Source organism: Mauremys mutica, chromosome 1, assembly GCF_020497125.1.
Source record: "Mauremys mutica isolate MM-2020 ecotype Southern chromosome 1, ASM2049712v1, whole genome shotgun sequence".
NCBI classification, from domain to species: domain Eukaryota; kingdom Metazoa; phylum Chordata; order Testudines; family Geoemydidae; genus Mauremys; species Mauremys mutica.
In genome coordinates this window covers 367983929-368001417 of record NC_059072.1, presented here as the reverse complement: position 1 = coordinate 368001417, position 17489 = coordinate 367983929, and the positions used below count along the sequence as shown (strand labels likewise).

Below are 17489 nucleotides of genomic sequence, written 5' to 3'. Positions count from 1 at the left end.
ACTGGGTGAGACACTGCTGGATTCAAACACTTACTAGCACATTAAGCTTAGGTTGTGGTTTTGTTTTGTTTCTTATGATAATCTACTTGGATCTGTTTCCTTTCACCGATAATCATTTAAAAGCTCTCTCTATCTCTAGCTAAACACCCCTATTTTATATTTTACCACAGTGCATTGTTTGAAGTGCAAAGGGGAAAAATCTCAGCCCCTGCACAAAAGTTAGTGCACATCCGCTTTCCTTTGTAGAAATGGTGGACTCTGTAATAAATTCATGCTGGTCGGTTTTTGACTAGGGCAGGACAGTAGAGGTCTGGGATCTTAGGCTGGGCATCTGGGAGTATTGTGGTCGTAGGTTCTCTATTGCAGTTTCATGAGTGGCTGGCCTGGGCAGTCGTGAACACATCTGGGGGTGGTCCCTGTGCATACATGCTGATGTGAGGCAAGCTTGGAGGGTTTCAGCTTGTCACAATATTACAATGCAAGAGGGAACCCAGAATGGTGAGACAGACGGGTCAGCTGTTCCTCAGTTCCAGGTGGCATCCCAGGGGGAAACCCATCACATAGATGATCCAGAAAGTGACGAGGGAGTGGAGAGGAGTGGTAAACAGGGGCAGAGCCTTGGGGGGGAAGGTCCAGAAGTGGGTGGAGCCATGACAGAAGATGTGTAGCAGCAGTGGGGATTTTGGGGGAAAAGGTTGGGCAAGGGGCAGGTGTCCAGATTTAAAAGGTGTCCAGTTACAATTAGAATTATAGTTAGAAAGGTGGCAACCCTATGTGTTAATGAGTTGTACGTACACCAATTCCATAGTACGTCATGCTGAGAAAGCACAGTAAGGCCAGGAAAGGGTTTAATGTCTCTTTGACTGCCCAGTAAGTGATTCAGGGGAGACGGCCCAGCACCATGTCACCCCGTCACTCTGCATTGACCTAGGTCTCAGACCTAAGAGCACCAGGAGAAAACTTTAGTCCCTTTATGAGTTAAGATCTGGAGCAGCCTGTCCCGGATCTGTTTGGTCCTCACCCCGTAGATGATGGGGTTTAGCATGGGGGGCACAAGGAGGTACATGTTGCCAATAAAAACGTGAAAATGAAGGGGTAAATTGTGCCCAAATCGGGATGTGAGGGAAGAGAAGAGAATTGGGATGTAAAAGGCTAAGATGACACAGAGGTGGGAACTGCAGGTCCCAAAAGTCTTGAGCCGGGCGTCCTTTGTGGGGAGGCTGAAGATGGCCCTGAGGATCTGGATATAGGACACAACAATAAAAAACACATCCAGTCCAATCCCACAGAATACCACAAATAGGCCATAGTAACTACTGATGTGGGTGTCGGCACAGGCCAGCTTCACCACAGCCATGTGCTCACAGTGTGTATGGGGGATGATGTTGGTTCTGCAATATGGCCACCGCCTCGCCAGGAAGGGATAGGGTAGTGCAAGCAAGCTGCCATGCAGCACGACGGCCAGGCCTATCTTGACCACCATGCGGTTTGTCAGGATGGTGAAATATCTCAGGGGATGGCAGATGGCCACGTACCGATCCACAGCCATGGCCACAAAGATTCCAGACTCGATCGCTGAGAAGCAGTGAATAAAGTACAGCTGGGCGAGGCAGGCTCTGAAATCGATCTCCCTGGAATTGAACCAGAAGATTGCGAGTATTTTGGGCATGGTGGATGTGGACAGGACCAGGTCAGTGACGGCCAGCATGCAGAGGAAATAGTACATGGGCTCATGGAGGCTCGGCTCCCTCTTCACAATGAAGAGGACAGTGAAATTCCCCAAGATGGCTATGGCGTACATGGCGCAGAAGGGGTTGGAGATCCAGACATGGGCGGCCTCCAGGCCAGGAATTCCGAGCAGGATGAAGGTGGAGGGGTTGGTGAATTCAGTTGTGTTGGAATCTGACATGGAGCAAGGCAGAAATTGTACAACTCCGAAGCAGAATGGTGTCTCCTACTTGTACTGTATGTTCCCCTGACTTTCTGTATAGGCCCAGGGTCTAGGGTGATTGTTGCAGTGGAACTGCCTGGATGGAAAGACAATATGAATATCAGCCAGTTTATGAACTACTGGAGGCTGTTTTGATGGGAGAAGCAGATTGGTTGCTTTTCGCACATTGAAAAATGACATTTTCATTATTCAGAGAAATTAATTATCAACAACTGACCATACTAATGCCAATGGGGTTCCCGGCATCAATAATTTGTATACATTGTGGTGTGGGAAAAAATAATGGGCACTAGCTGGAAATACACCTCAGGGAAAAGACCTTGTCATCACTGATAGCAACTCTACGGAAACACTGGCTGATTTGTAGCAGTGGCCAAAACAAAGACAATGTTTGGCTGCATAAGAAAAGGGTTGGAAAATAACCTGCTGTGGACAAACACTCAGTTTTGGTCACCCAGTGTCTATAAAGGGTATTGTCACGGAGTGTGGAGGAGTGAGGGACCTGCACCCCCAGCTTCCTGCGGTTCACCTTGACTCTCAGCCAGCCAGTAAATCAGAAGGTTTATTTAGACGACAGGAACACATTCCAAGACAGGTCTTGCAGGCCCAGACAACAGGATCCTCCCCAATTAGGTCCATATTGGGGTCTCAGGAGCCCCACAGACCCCTTGGGGAGTCAGAGCCCTGTCTGGGCTCCCCTCCATTCCCCAGCCAGCTCCTGAAACCCTTCTCACCCTCCAGCGTCTCCTCCCCTCCAGCCTTTGTTCAGCTTCTGGGGCAGAGGTGTTACCTGGCCTCCAACCCCTTTCTGAGTTCTCACGTTACCTGCTCAGTGACTCTCCTTCCAGCCAATCTCCCATCCCCCAATGCAGATCGTCCTCCCAGGCCAACACCTGGGAGGACGATCTGCATTCACAGGCCACAGTAAGAACAGTCCCAGTTCATCACATCTCTCCCCCTTCAAGACCGAACTCAGCGGGGTCACTTTAGCCAGTGATCTGGGGAAGTTCGAACCTACCTATATTTCCAGGATGCCCCAACATTCCTCCCATTTCTTGGTGAGAATTACATGCATGTGAGAAGGCTTATGTGTCCCGTGCTCTTTTTCCACCCCAATACCCGTGGCGTTCAAGCTGGGCTGGGGTCTTCTCCCAGCATTCCAGTCTCAGGGGCTGTGATTCGGGCTCTCTTGGTTCAGAGTCCCACTTTTGACCTGGGCCTCCCTCTTGAAAGGCTCCTCTATGATGGGCAAAGGCCCTACAGCCATTTTATCCTTCTCCCGGGCCTTCCTCCCCATCTGGCAGGGGTCACAGGAGCGGCAGTACAGCCGGACATGAGTAAAGACCCCAGGCCAGTAAAAGTTCCGTAGCAGCCGCTGCTGGGTACGCCAGGTTCCCTGGTGCCCTGAGAGGGGAATGTCATGGGCCCGGCAGAGCAGCTGGCGGCGATACTTCTGGGGTACCATCAGCTGCCTCCTGATCCCCCCCAACTCCATTTTCCCTGGGGGAGCCCATTCTCAGTACAGAAACACCTTCTCCCACAGGAACCTTTTCCGGCAACCTCCTGCCATGGTCTGTACCACACCGAGTTCGGCCAGGTCCCTTATCTTCCGCAAGGAGGGATCTTTCTGCAACTTGGCCTGGAACTCAGCAGCTGGGACAGGGATGGAGACCTGCTCTTTCCCACTGGCTGGGTCTGAGGCCGCAGCCTCTCTGAGCCGTGTCCCTGGGTGCTCTCTCCCCACTGGGTTAGGATCCTGTGCCTCGGGCAAGGTACCCTCCCTGTTGTCAGGGTGTCGTGCTCCTCGCTGGCTCTGGCTACAGGTTACGACCAGGACACCCTGGGAGATGCTGGGCCAGTCCTCCAGGTCCCCCTCCATCAACACCTCAGGGGGCAAATGCGGGTGCACCCCCACGTCCTAAGGGCTCTCCTTGTTATCCCCTACCCGACTGTCCACTAACTCGTCGGCCAGCTGGCCCGTGTGCTGCGGGTTCTTTGGCTTTTGGTCCATCAACCACAGCCTCAGGTCAGATGGGCACTGCTCATACAGGTGCTCCAGTATGAATAGGTCAAGCAGGTCCTCTTTAGTTTGGGCCCCAGCTGTCCACTTGTGGGCATACCCCTGCGCCCGGTTGGCCAATTGTAGGTATGTGACCTCACGAGTTTTATGTTGACTCCGGAACCTCTTCCGGTACATCTCAGGAGTCAGCCCAAACTCGTGGAGCAGGGCCTGTTTGAACAGGTTGAAGTCCCCTGCCTCCACCCTGCCTCCACCTCCGCCATGGCTGTGGAGTCCAGTAAGGGGCAGAGAAACTGGAGCCTGTCTGCAGGGTCAACCCTGTGCAGCTCGCAGGCCGTCTCAAAGGCTGTCAGGAAGGTATCTATGTCCTCCCCCTCCTTACGCTGAGCCAGGAAGCACTTATCAAAGCTCTTTGTAGTCTTGGGTCCCCCCTCACTCACCTCAGCCAGGGCCCCGCTGCTCCTCAGCCGGGCCAGTTCCTGCTCATTCTTACGCTGGTTGTCCTCATGCTGACGCTGGTTCTCCTCATGCTGACGCTGGTTCTCCTCATGCTGACACTGTCTCCTGTTCCTCCCGCTCCTGCTTCAGTTCTTGCCTCCTTAACTCGAGCTCCTCCCTGTCATATTCCAGCCACATCCGCTCCAGGGACGGGGAACTCCGCCGGAATCCCGTGCTGGGTGCCGGGGTCAGGGTGCCCTCGATATTTGCTGGGCTTCCTCCAACCCCTCCCCTAGGTATAGGTGGGCAGGGTCTAAGGGTGTCCTCGGCACCAGTCTGGAGCCTCCCAGCCATGTCAGGCCCCGGGGCCCACTCTGCGTCCGCCGGGCGGCTTCCCTCCGGGACAGGGCTCGGTTCACCCAAGCGATCCTTCTCCTCCAACTGGGCAATTAGCTGTTCCTTGGTGGACCTCCTAATGCGCAGCACCCTCTGCCTGCACAGCTCCACCAGGTCGCTCGTAAGGCGTTTAGCATACATCTTCCTGATGGACCCTCGTCTGCCTGTGCTCTCAGCTTCCCACCGGTTCCAGGGACACCTCTCGTGCACCAGCCCTTCTTCAGGTCACCCCTTCTCTGCCAGGGTCGAGCTGCAGACTCCTCCGCCCCTGGGACTGCTCCTGCAATCCCCAGGGGAACCCTACTACTGCAAAAATCCTTCTCTCTCCCAGGGTCGAGCGGAAAGCTCCTGAAACTGCTCCCTGCAGTCCTCAGAGGGACCCCCTTACTCCAACAGTCCTTTTCGCTGGTCACACACTACCAGGGGTTAATTGCCCCCTCAAACTATCTCTCTCTGACTCTTCAGCACACCTGGTCCCCGTCAATCCCCCTTTGCTTTACTGCTCCCCAGTCACCTACTGCAGGAAGCGCCGTCCACGGTGTGCAGTAAATCCCACCGCTCCCACCAGTTGTCACGCAGTGTGGCGGAGTCAGATACCTGCACCCCCCACTTCCTGCGATTCACCAGGACTCTCAGCCAGCCAGTAACACAACACAGGAACAAAGTCCAAGACAAGTCTTGCAGGCACAGGCAACAGGATCCTCCCAATTCGGTCCATCTTGGGGTCCCAGGAGCCCCACATCCCCCTTGGGGGGGTCAGAGTCCCAGCTGCGCCTCCTTCCATTCCACAGCCACCTCCCGAAAACTCCCTCTTTCCCCCCAGCCTTTCCTCCCCCAGCCTTTGTTCAGCTTCCCAGGCAGAGGTGTCACGTGGCTCCAACCCCTTCCTGGATTCTCACCTTACCTGCTCAGCGACTCTCCCTCCAGTCAGTCTCCCATCCCTCAATGCAGATCGTCCTCCCAGGCCAACACCCCCCACTCAGCATTCACAGGCCACAGTAAGAACATTCCCAGTTCATCACACCGATAAAAAGGGGAATTCTGAGCTAGGCTTTGAGAAGTGGGGAGGCTGCCATATGCAGAGTGACTGAAAAGTCTAGGGGTATGGCTACACTTGCAAATATGCAGCGCTGCAGCAGGGTGTGAAAAAACACCCTCTGCAGCGCTGCAAATTGCGGCGCTACAAAGCGCCAGTGTAGTCAAAGCCCGCAGCGTGGAGTACGGACAGCGCTGGGAGAGCTCTCTCCCAGCACTGGTGCTTTGACTACACTTAGCGCTTCAAAGCACTGCCGCGGGAGCGCTTTGAAGCGCTAATGTAGCCATAGCCTAGGACTGTTTAGAGAAGAGATAAACAAGGGAGCATATGATTGAGGAAAGGAAAAGGAAGACTGGAGGTAATTACATTACATTCAAATTGAGAAACAGAGAAGAGTCCCCACCCAATAATATCTATAGACACTTAGTGCTTCAAAAGGGCTAATTCCCCAAAGCTGAAGCAAATTATCAGAAAAAACTGACTGTGAGGAAAAGTTGGACAGAAAAATGGGAATGAAAATTGGAAGTTCTTGAACAAGAGTTTTGGATACCCTAAAAAGTCACGATTCCACAGTCAAGAAAGTGGACAACTTTGGCTAAAAACCCACTTTAGTGGCAAAGTGAAGGCAGCAGTTAGGCAGGGGAGAGCTACATATAACACATGGGAGAAAAGAAAAACAGATAGCAAGCAATACAAATTAGAAGTTTTGAAAACTGATCAGGGAAGCTAAAGATATCAAAGAAAAATCCATGCTTGGCAGACTTAAGGATCACAAAGAGGACGTTATTAAGTATATTAAGAAAAAAAGAAACTCTAGAAAATATTTAAGTGAGCTCCTAGAACGGTAAAGGAAACTTTTTAATTTTCCAGAAAAGGCAGATATGTTCAAGAAATAGTTTTGTTCTGCATTTGGAAAGAAGCAGTGTGATATACTCATATCACCTCAGGCGATGAAACACGTTTCAGGCCATTAGTAATCAAGCAGGGTGTGAAACAGCCTCTACAATAAAAACGTAGAGTTACAAACACCAGAGTTACAAAAAGCGACTGATAAACCACAAATTTCCTTTGGAAGCAGTACACAATATGCAAAAGCAGAACACCCTCCCATCTCCAAAAAGGAGGCAAATACAAGGCAGGCCTCTGTTAAATATTAAACTATTTTAAAAAAAGGGAAATTTCAAAATAAAAAGATTTGACAAGGTTAGAAAACAATGGAAAAGGTGTTATGGGATTATTGAAAAAAACAGCTAGGATTATAATTAATACCAGTCAACAACATGGTCTATGGAAAACAGGTCTTGTAAAATAATCTCAATTCTTTCATTATATAAGAGTACATGTATGGTTGATGAAGGGAACTGAGCAGATGCACTAAACCTTAATTTCTCTGAGACATTAGATTTAGTAGGGGAAAATATTCAGATAAACAAAGAAACACTATACGATATCAGTAGAGAACACATAAAATGGAATAAAAACTAGCTAACTAACAGATCACAGAAACCATTTGTGAATTAGGTAATAATTGGAGATAGGCCAATCTCCTAGAACTGGAATGGACCTTGAAAAGTCATCAAGTCCAGCTCTCTGCCTTCACTAGAAGGACCAATTTTTGCCCCAGATGCCTAAGGGGCCTCTTCAGGGATTGAACTCATCACTGTAGCTTTAACAGACTAATGCTCAAACCACTGAGCTATCCCACCACCCTATACACTGTCAGGGAATGGGAATGTTTCTAGTGGGGTTCTGCAGGGATCAGTTCTAGGCTGGATGCTATTCAATATTTTCACCCATGATCTTGAAGAAAGTGGATAATCACTGTAAATAACATTTGTAGAGAACCCAAACATTGGCAGAGTGTTTACAACGAGGAGGCCGGGGCAGGCACACTGATTGATCTGGAGCTTTTGGTGAGCTGGGCCTATGCAAAATAAAATGTTTTGGTACACTGTAATGCAGAGTTATCATCTTGGAACGGGAAATGCCAGCCTAATCCTCAGACTAGGGCACTGTATTATGGAACACAGGGACCCTGAGATTGATTTAGGGGTCACCGTAGACACCCAACTCATTGTGAGATCCCAGTGGGATGCTGCGGCTGAAAGGGCTCATGCAATCCTTTAATGCATAAAGAGTAGAGTGGGGAGTTGAAGCAGGGGAAGGATTTTACCTCTGCAAATGCACTGGTGTAAGCGACTGTGTCCAGTTCTGGGTTCTCATTTCAAAAGGGATGTGGAAAAATTGGAGAAGGTTCAGAAAAGACCCACAGAAATTATTTGAGGTGGGTGACGATGCTGGTTAGACACAGAGAGAGAGAGACTTAAAAAACTTGATTTATTTATATTATATAAACTAATCAGGCTCTTTAATCTAGCGGAGAAAGGCAGAGCAAGGCCCAATGGCTGGAAACTAAAGTCAGGCAAATTCCAGTTCGAAATAAGAGCCAAATATTTAGCACTGAGGGAGACTAACCGCTGGAGAACACTGCAAAGAGAAATGGATCATTCTCCAACTCCGCATGTCTGCAGACCCAGAGTGGATGCTATCCCAGAAGATCTGCTTGAGGGCTTGTCTACACTTAAGATGCTACAAAGGCTCTGTCTTACTGCTTCAGTGTAGACACTACTTACACCGACAGCAGGGGTTGTCTTGTCAGTGTAGGTAATCCACCCCCCCGAGAGGTGGTAGCTAGTTCAGTGGATGAATTCCTCCCTCGACATCATGCTGTCTATACCACGCTTAGGTAGATATAGCTTCATCTCTTAGGGGTGTGGATTTTTTTTTTTTTATATTCCGAGGGATGCAGTGCAAGACGGATGAACAAGCTAAAGGAACCGGGTGTCTTTAGTTTGGAAAAGAGGAGATTGAAGGGGGGACATGACAGCAGTCTTCAGTTACTTGAAAGGCTGCCATAAAAAAGTGGAGGAAAGTTGTTCTCTCCTGCCGCGGAGAGCAGGACCAGAGGCAATGGGTTCAAACTACAGCACAGCAGATTTAGATTAAATTTCAGGAAAAACCTCCTAACTGTAACAACAGGTGGACAAAAAGGAGAAGGGACAGCCATCTGCCTGGGATGGTTTAGGCTGAACACCTCCTGCATCTTAGCAGGGGGTGAGACTAGGTGACCCTTCTGGTGCATTATCGTGCAGTACCAGAGCCGTGTTAGTCTGGATCTGTAAAAGCAGCAAAGAGTCCTGTGGCACCTTATAGACTAACAGACGTATTGGAGCATGAGCTTTCGTGTGCAAATACCAACTTCGTTGGATGCAGTGTCTCTATGAGTCTGCAATGTAAAATCCTGGTGTGAACCAGGCCTTGGTGATACACAAGTTAAGGGGCTCAGTACAGGGATAACTGGGTGAAATGTAATGGTCTGTGATATACAAGAGGACAGACTGGATGATCAAATGGTGCCTTCTACCCATAGACCCCATGAATCTATCAATAAAGAAAGCAGATCAGGCATTTACATTCACTGTGTCTCATAAAACACGAACAAGAGAACATTCAGTTCCATTTAATGTCTGAACATACGACACAATCCATATTTAATAATATGACATATTACATAATCCATATTTGGTCTGTGGAACTGCTTGCTACAGACAGGGAGTGAAGAGCTAAGCTGAATGGGATTCACAAATGGATTGACAATTGGTGGTGGCTTTGGTGGCACCATCTTTAACTAAGTCTGTCTGATATCTTCAATGAGAAGACCTCAGTTTCAGCTGAAGTTTTCGAGTCTTCAAGCATTGGGAGTGAAATTTCCCATGCTGGATATCTGCTTACAGCTGAATTGTTTTTTGAAACTTTCAGGCATGACAGTTCAGCCGACTACTTGAATGAAGCTAGGAGAACATATGTCTTAACCGTGTTGTTCCACCTCCATGGTCTCCAGCAGATTAAAATCCGGTAACAGTCCCACCTACCCACCCACGCAACGCCCTCCCAGTTAACAGCCAGAGCCCTGAGATTCAAGAGAAGGAGGTGACAGTCTCTGCCTATTAACACACATCTGTCTTCTCAGATCTTTATTCAGTTCTTATCCAGAGGAGTTTTCCCATAGTGGGTACTGAGGGAACTATGGGCCATGGCATCAGAATTTGGCCTTGATTGTACTTCTACCACCTTTAATCTTGAATGCTGCCCTGTGACACAGAAATACATCCACCTCCACGCTGAATGGCAACAGCCGGGACAGGCAGGGATGCTAATCAAAGGAGGACATTTTGGCTAGTGCTACTGGAGCAAACACATCCCCTGTGGCAAGGGCCCTGGGTGTTTAATGGCTGTGCAGAGCGGAATGGACCACAAACTTACACTGTATCCCATGACGCCCACGTTGCACTGAGTTTGTAAAGCAGGTGAGTGCCTCAGGAAGAGATGGTACTTGTGAATTCTGAGATAGAAGTGTCTTCCCTGGGAATCCCCCTCAGGTAGTCGTGTCCCACACCTCTCTCACCTCAGAGTCTCCAACAACATCCCACGCTGAGACCCTACACAGGGGTGTGCACCATTTATAATATAGCTCTGTGCAATCCCAGTGGGATTCATTCAGTCTCTAGCAGAGAAGCAGCACCTTAATGTAAGCAGGCAAGAGAAAATCTGGTCTGCACTTCTGTGTTATTTATCCAGCTTTCGTAGTAAACAGTAATTAAGGGACCTTCCCTAAGGGAGATGAGAACTCTTGGACTCTCTGCTGAGCCACAGAGGAATGGGCTGCTCTGTGTATTGGTGTATATTTAAAAATTATAATTGATAAGGAAGGAAAAAAGGGATAACACCTACATCTGTATAGGGAATGATGCCCTGTAAATTGCCAGGAGGGATGGGTAGACAGTAGACAAACAGATCTGGAGATGGAAGATTGAGGGGAGACACAAAGAGACTCTGCTAATACACAGGACTGTTGCTAAGAGGTCAGAGATCAGTAATCCTTATCAGTAACTATCAACATCCTGTGCAACACCTTTCTCTGAAGGATTAACAGAACACCTAACAAAGGGAAAGTCTCTATGAACATATCCCCATTATTCATATAGGTAAACTGAGACACTGTGAGACGTAAATTGGCCAAGGCCACGCAGAGATTGATGGCATAATGACAGACAAAACCCAGCAGTCCTGACTCCCCTTCCATAATCATGGTCTCTCCATCACACTAAGAGGGAAATTGACTCCCGCTCTGGCAGGGACTGTTGGTTGGGTGGGATGCAGAGGGATGGCAGGAAGAGGGACCCTGATCCTGCACCATCTTCTCAAGGTGAATGTGAGGTTTCCAGAACTAGCTGGAGGTTGTGAGTTCCCTCTAATGTGAGCTGTAAACTCCGAGACTCCACATCATCTCCCACTTAGTAACTTGCCAATGCATCACTCCATGCATCTGAAGAAGTGAGGTTTTTTTACCCACGAAAGCTTATGCCCAAATAAATCTGTTAGTCTTTAAGATCCCACCAGACTCCTTGTTGTTTCTGTGGATACAGACTAACACAGCTACCCCCCGATACATTACTCACACCGTGGTCCAGAGAGCGACGTGGGTCCAAAGAAGGTGGAGAAAGCAGAGCGCTGGTGGACGAGACCCCACCTGCAGAGGGCGCTCCACAGGTGGGCTGAGCTAATTCCCAGAGCGACCAGCAGGACGTGCCGCGGTGGTCAGTCTGCACTCTCATTGTATTAAGATTCCTTGGGGTAGATTAGCGGTGGTCCCACCCCATGGATCAGTGGGAGGCCACTCCACTTCCCTGTGCTGATGGGTGTCACTCAAAGTTACGAGTTAGCTGTGTAACCAATGAGTATTCCCATCCCTGAGCCAGGGCAGGACACCAAAATGTGTATGACTCAGATCTGTGTTGAGGGCCAAGAAGCAAGACAGTGAGGAACCCTAGCTCCAGTGGTTGGCCAAGTATTGCAGGTTCCTGGGCCTACAGAGGTGGGAATGCCACACCATGGGGGGCAAGGTTATGGGAGCGTGGGTGTGATGTTATTGACAGAATCTGTAACTGTACAGATCATTCTTGCAATCACTGTTATATATTTGCAGCAAATATTGGACAAAGTTTGTCCAAGAAGGTGTCTGTGAAAAGGTTATGGTTTGGCGATTATGATTAAAATCTGTCAATCTGTATGCATGCATCATTTTGTAGTTGAAGTTATTAATATTAGCTATATACTTGTATATGAATCTGTTTTAATTCTGAAGTAGCATTTGGTCAGCTTCTTGAGAATGGAATTTGCAAATTAAGTGCCCTATCAAGAAACACTTAACTGACAATACACCTTGGGAGACTTCAATCCACATAAGAAGTGTTCCTTAAGACTTTCAAGATAGCATGTGGGCAATGGCTGCTGCGTGTAAAAACTGAGTCATGCATGGACATGTGACTTGCCCACATGACTCCAAACTCCATTTTTGCTGTCTTTTTTTTCCACACTAAGAGCAAAGCGGTGTGCTTACACCTGGAGGAGACGATAAAAGGCTGATGCCTCATCTCCATCTTGTCTTCAATTCTCCTTCATACCTCTGGAGGGACTTTGCCACAAACTGAAGCTCTGAACAAAGGACCGAATGACACATCCCAGCTGTCAATTTACTCCTGAACCAAGGACTTTGTCATTATTGTATGTAATTGATTCCATTTAATGCATATTACACGAGATGATGAAACACTTTCCAGTCCATTAGCTGTTAAGGAGGATGTAAAACAGCTTCTACTGTAGAACCTTAGAATTATGAACCACAGAATTATGAGCACTCGATCAAGCACACAAACCTTTGGAATGAGACGAATACTCAACCTGGGGTTTGGGACCCCTGAGAGGGTCACAAAGTTATTACATGGGGGGTCCTGGGCTGTCACCTCCACCGCAAACCCCTCTTTGCCCCTAGCATTTCTAACAGTGAATATATTAAAAAGTGTTTTTCGTTTACAAGGGGGTCACACTCAGAGGCTTGCTGGGTGAAAGGGGTCACCGGTACAAAACTTTATTATTTCTAGGATGCTGCTACCAAAAGACTCTAATTCGGGCCACAGAGTCACATACTGTTTGACCCGGGTTACAGCAAAGGGCTTTCTAGCAATTTGGAAGAAGACATAAAGGGGAGAAATAACAGGATGTCAGAGCTGTCATTCTCCCTATAACGACACACCTGAAAGTACCGGAGGAAAAAGACAGAACAGGTGGGTAAATGCTCATCCCAGGCAGAAAGAAGTCAGGCTGCCTGAGAAAGATAACCTGCTTGTACGCCCTAACTGGGTGAGACACTGCTGGATTCAAACCCTTACTAGCACATTAAGCTTAGGTTGTGGTTTTGTTTTGTTTCTTATGATAATCTACTTGGATCTGTTTCCTTTCACCGATAATCATTTAAAAGCTCTCTCTCTCTCTAGCTAAACACCCCTATTTTATATTTTACCACAGTGCATTGTTTGAAGTGCAAAGGGGAAAAATCTCAGCCCAGGGACAAAAGTCAGTGCACATCTGGGGTTGGTCCCTGTCCATAGATGTTGATGTGAGGCAAGCTTGGAGTGTTTCATCTTGTCACAATATTACAATGCAAGAGGAAACCCAGAATGGTGAGACAGACGCGTCATCTGTACCTCAATTCCAGGTGGCATCCTAGGGGGAAACCCATCACATAGATGATCCAGAAAGTGACGAGGGAGTGGAGAGGAGTGGTAAACAGGGGCAGAGCCTTGGGGGGGAAGGTCCAGAAGTGGGTGGAGCCATGACAGAAGATGTGTAGCAGCAGTGGGGATTTTGGGGGAAAAGGTTGGGCAAGGGGCAGGTGTCCAGGTTTAAAAGGTGTCCAGTTACAATTAGAATTATAGTTAGAAAGGTGGCAACCCTATGTGTTAATGAGTTGTACATACACCAATTCCATAGTACGTCATGCTGAGAAAGCACAGCAAGGCCAGGAAAGGGTTTAATGTCTCCTTGACTGCCCAGTAAGTGATTCAGGGGAGATGGCCCAGCACCATGTCACCAGCCAGGTCTGCATGGACCTAGGTCTCAGACCTAGAGCACCAGGAGAAAACTTTAGTCCTTTTATGAGTAAAGATCTGGAGCAGCCTGTCCCGGATCTGTTTGGTCCTCACCCCGTAGATGATGGGGTTTAGCATGGGGGGCACAAGGAGGTACACGTTGCCAATAAAAATGTGAAAATGAAGGGGCAAATTGTGCCCAAATCGGGATGTGAGGGAAGAGAAGAGAGTTGGGATATAAAAGGCTAAGATGACACAGAGGTGGGAGCTGCAGGTCCCAAAAGTCTTGAGCCGGGCGTCCTTTGTGGGGAGGCTGAAGATGGCCCTGAGGATCTGGGTATAGGACACAACAATAAAAAACACATCCAGACCAATCCTACAGAATAGTACGAACAGGCCATAGTAACTACTGACACGGATGTCGGCGCAGGCCAGCTTCACCACAGCTATGTGCTCACAGTGTGTGTGGGGGATGATGTTGGTTCTGCAATATGGCCACTGCCTCGCCAGGAAGGGATAGGGTAGTGCGAGCATGCCACCTCGCAGCACCACAGCCAGGCCAATCTTGATCACCATTCGGTTTGTCAGGATGGTGGAATGTCTCAGGGGATGGCAGATGGCCACGTAACGATCCACAGCCATGGCCACAAAGATTCCAGACTCAATCGCTGAGAAGCAGTGAATGAAGTAGAGCTGGGTGAGGCAGGCACTGAATTCGATCTCCCTGGAATTGAACCAGAAGATTGCCAGTATTTTGGGCATGGTGGACGTGGACAGGACCAGGTCTGTGACAGCCAGCATGCAGAGAAAATAGTACATGGGCTCATGGAGGCTCAGCTCCCTCTTCACGATGAAGAGGATAGTAAAGTTCCCCAAGATGACTATGACATACATGGTGCAGAAGGGGATGGAGATCCAGACATGGGCCACCTCAAGGCCAGGAATTCCCAGCAGGATGAAGGTGGAGGGGTTGGTGAATTCAGTTGTGTTCGAATCTGACATGGATCAAGGGAGAAGTTGTCCAACTCCGAGGCACAACGGTGTCTCCTACTTGTACGGTATGTTCCCCTGACTTTCTGTATATGCCCAGGGTCTAGGGTGATGGTCGCAGTGCAACTGCCTGGATGGAGAAACAACATGAATATCAGACAGTTCATGATGTACTGGAGGCTGTTTTCTTGGGAGAAGCAGATTGATTGCTATTCAGACATTGAAAAATGACAATTTCATTATTCAGAGAAATTAATTATGAACAACTGACCCTACTAATGCCAATGGGGCTCCCTGCATCAATAATTTGCATTCACCGTGGTGTCGGAAACATTAATAGGCACTAGCAGGAAATACATCTCAGGGAAAAAACTTTGTCATCACTGATAGCAACTCTATGGAAATACCAGCTCATTCGCAGCAGTGGCCAAAACAAAGACAATGTTTTGATGCATGAGGAAAGGGTTGGAGAATAACCTGCTGTGGACAAACACTCAGTTTTGGTCACCCAGTGTCTGTAAAGGATATAGCATAAAAAGGGGAATTCTGAGGTAGGCTTTGAGAAGCGGGGAGGATGCCATATGTGGAGTGACTGAAAAGTCTGGGACTGTTTAGAGAAGAGACAAACAAGGGGGCATATGACTGAGGAAAGGAAAATAAAGAATAGAGAAGAATTCCCAACCAGTAATATCTAAAGACATTTAGTGCTTCAATGAACTAATTCCCCCAAACTGAGGCAAATTATCAGAAAAAAACTGATTGGAAGGAAAAGTTGGACAGAAAAATGGGAATGAAAATTGGGAGTTCTTGAAGAAGATTTTTTGATAACTAAAAAGTCACGATTTCACAGTCAAGAAAGTGGACAACTTTGGCTAAAAACCCACTTTAGTGGTGTGAGGGAAAACATGGTGGGCTTACAACTTTGGCCAGGCTTTTAGGCCTAAACTTTGGTTTAGCTTGTTTTTGTGTATAAGGAAAAGAAAGAACGGGGACGAAGTGATGAAAGAGTGATGAAAAGTTGCTTTTGTGTGTTAAGAGGTAAAAGGAGTTACAGTAAAAATTTTAAAATGAAACAATGGCTTTTTTTTACAAAGGGCATGCGGGGGCAAAGTGGTGCGGTCAGGGGCCCATAAAAAAGAAACTGAAATTAAATAAAGGGAAACCAGAATATCTATTAAGTTACAACAGCTGAGCTTGCTTTCAGGACTATAGAAAAGGTGTTAAAACAGTCAAACCAAAAACTTGGCTAAAAATGACAATAACAAAAAAAAACCCTAAATGGAAAGGTAATTGGTCAGCTTGCTTGTAATTAATGTTATATTCCAAATAAGGCAATTAAAATATGTAACAAGCGTGTTATGATTTGCGGTTTTAGCCTTTATAAGCTTGGTAAAATTTGTAAAAAGCAGAGCAGTTTGCCTTTTGTGTGGGGCCATGCTAACTCTCCCTGCATATATGCTTGTATAAAATAAAGAAGCCTCAGACTGTCTGATCTAAAATCAACCATGTGGTCAATTTTCCACAACAATCTGGGGGCTCGTCTTGGATCCACAGATGACTTCCCCAGACCAGAGGACCTCGGGCAGTCTCCCACCAAACCCTGGGCCCATCTGAAAGGTAAGAGACCTTTTGAAATCTCTATCGTGGGTTGTTGGTGGAGGACTAACTTGTAGGCTCAGGGTTTGGGTGAGTTATAAGCTGAATCTGAACCTTTTGCTATCAGACACACCCGACGCCCTTCGGTCCGGTTCTGTTCACCCAGATCTTGTTTGATCCCGTTCTGTTCATCGGGATCTTGTTTTGTTCCCTGGAGAAAGCCACTGGGTGTGGCTTGGTAGACCTTGGACCAGCTTCTATCGGTCCATAGGTCTTGATCTGGCCGTGATTGGCTGAATCCTGTCTTCCGCCCAACAGCTGTGTCGGAAATGTGCCTGCATGTGAGTAAAGGCCATGTGGCCAGTGTGAGTGACGGTTGTGGGAAGACGCCCCGAGCCTCCTGCGAAGCCTAGAAGCTTGTGACCGGAAATGTCTCATAAGCAAGCCCCACAATCACGCTTGGAGAGATTGTGTGGACCTTGACTGGCACGTCGAAAGGCCTGTCCAGGTGTAGGTGCGTGTGTGACCCTATCTCCTTACCCTTCACCCTACCCTCTTCCCTTTCCCCTCCCCTGCCAAGGGCAGGCTAAAAGCCACCAACGGGTCCTAGTATCTTAATGTGGGTGTAAATGGTCAAAAAATCCGACGGGTCCAAGCACTCCGACCTAGGTGTAAATAATTGGGGCAATCCAAAATAGGCGTTCCTAGTGTAAAAGGCTTAAGCAAAAGCAAGCTGATTTAAGGATGGGGGCCGAAGGGTCAAAAGGCATCCTGCTCCCACCTAAAGGCACGCCTGCTGCTTATATGTATTCAAACTATGGCCAGTCAACATGAAAATACTTAAAAAAATAAAATTGGTACACCAGGAATAATCCAAACCTGCAGTTTCCTCTAAAAAAAAGCTTCGACCTTAACAAAATTTTACACCTCAGGGGTGCACTCCTTGTCAACACCGTGCCTCAAGGGCAATTAAATGCATATTTTAATCGGTATAAAAAAACAAAAAAAATGGTACCGCAAAATTAAAAAAATAAATCCTTTCCAATTCCTGTGTTGTAAAGGTTGTTTTGTATC

The 17489-nt window shown here is 47.8% G+C and overlaps 2 protein-coding genes across 2 annotated transcripts; both read right to left on the bottom strand.

The window, feature by feature from the left end:
• Nucleotides 1–940: 940 nt before the first annotated feature.
• On the bottom strand, nt 941–1909 carry LOC123362864 (olfactory receptor 52R1-like). Its single transcript, XM_045003380.1, has one exon. The coding sequence runs from the start codon at nt 1907–1909 to the stop codon at nt 941–943; it is 969 nt and encodes a 322-aa protein (XP_044859315.1).
• An 11941-nt stretch (nt 1910–13850) lies between these two features.
• On the bottom strand, nt 13851–14831 carry LOC123362858 (olfactory receptor 52R1-like). Its single transcript, XM_045003371.1, has one exon. It carries the CDS (start codon nt 14829–14831, stop codon nt 13851–13853), a length of 981 nt encoding a protein of 326 aa, XP_044859306.1.
• Between the last annotated feature and the right edge of the window lie 2658 nt (nt 14832–17489).

Bases quoted from the DNA above. Each gene is read 5' to 3' on its own strand.
- LOC123362858 (XM_045003371.1), bottom strand. From the start codon at position 14,831: ATGTCAGATTCGAACACAACTGAATTCACCAACCCCTCCACCTTCATC.
- LOC123362864 (XM_045003380.1), bottom strand. From the start codon at position 1,909: ATGTCAGATTCCAACACAACTGAATTCACCAACCCCTCCACCTTCATC.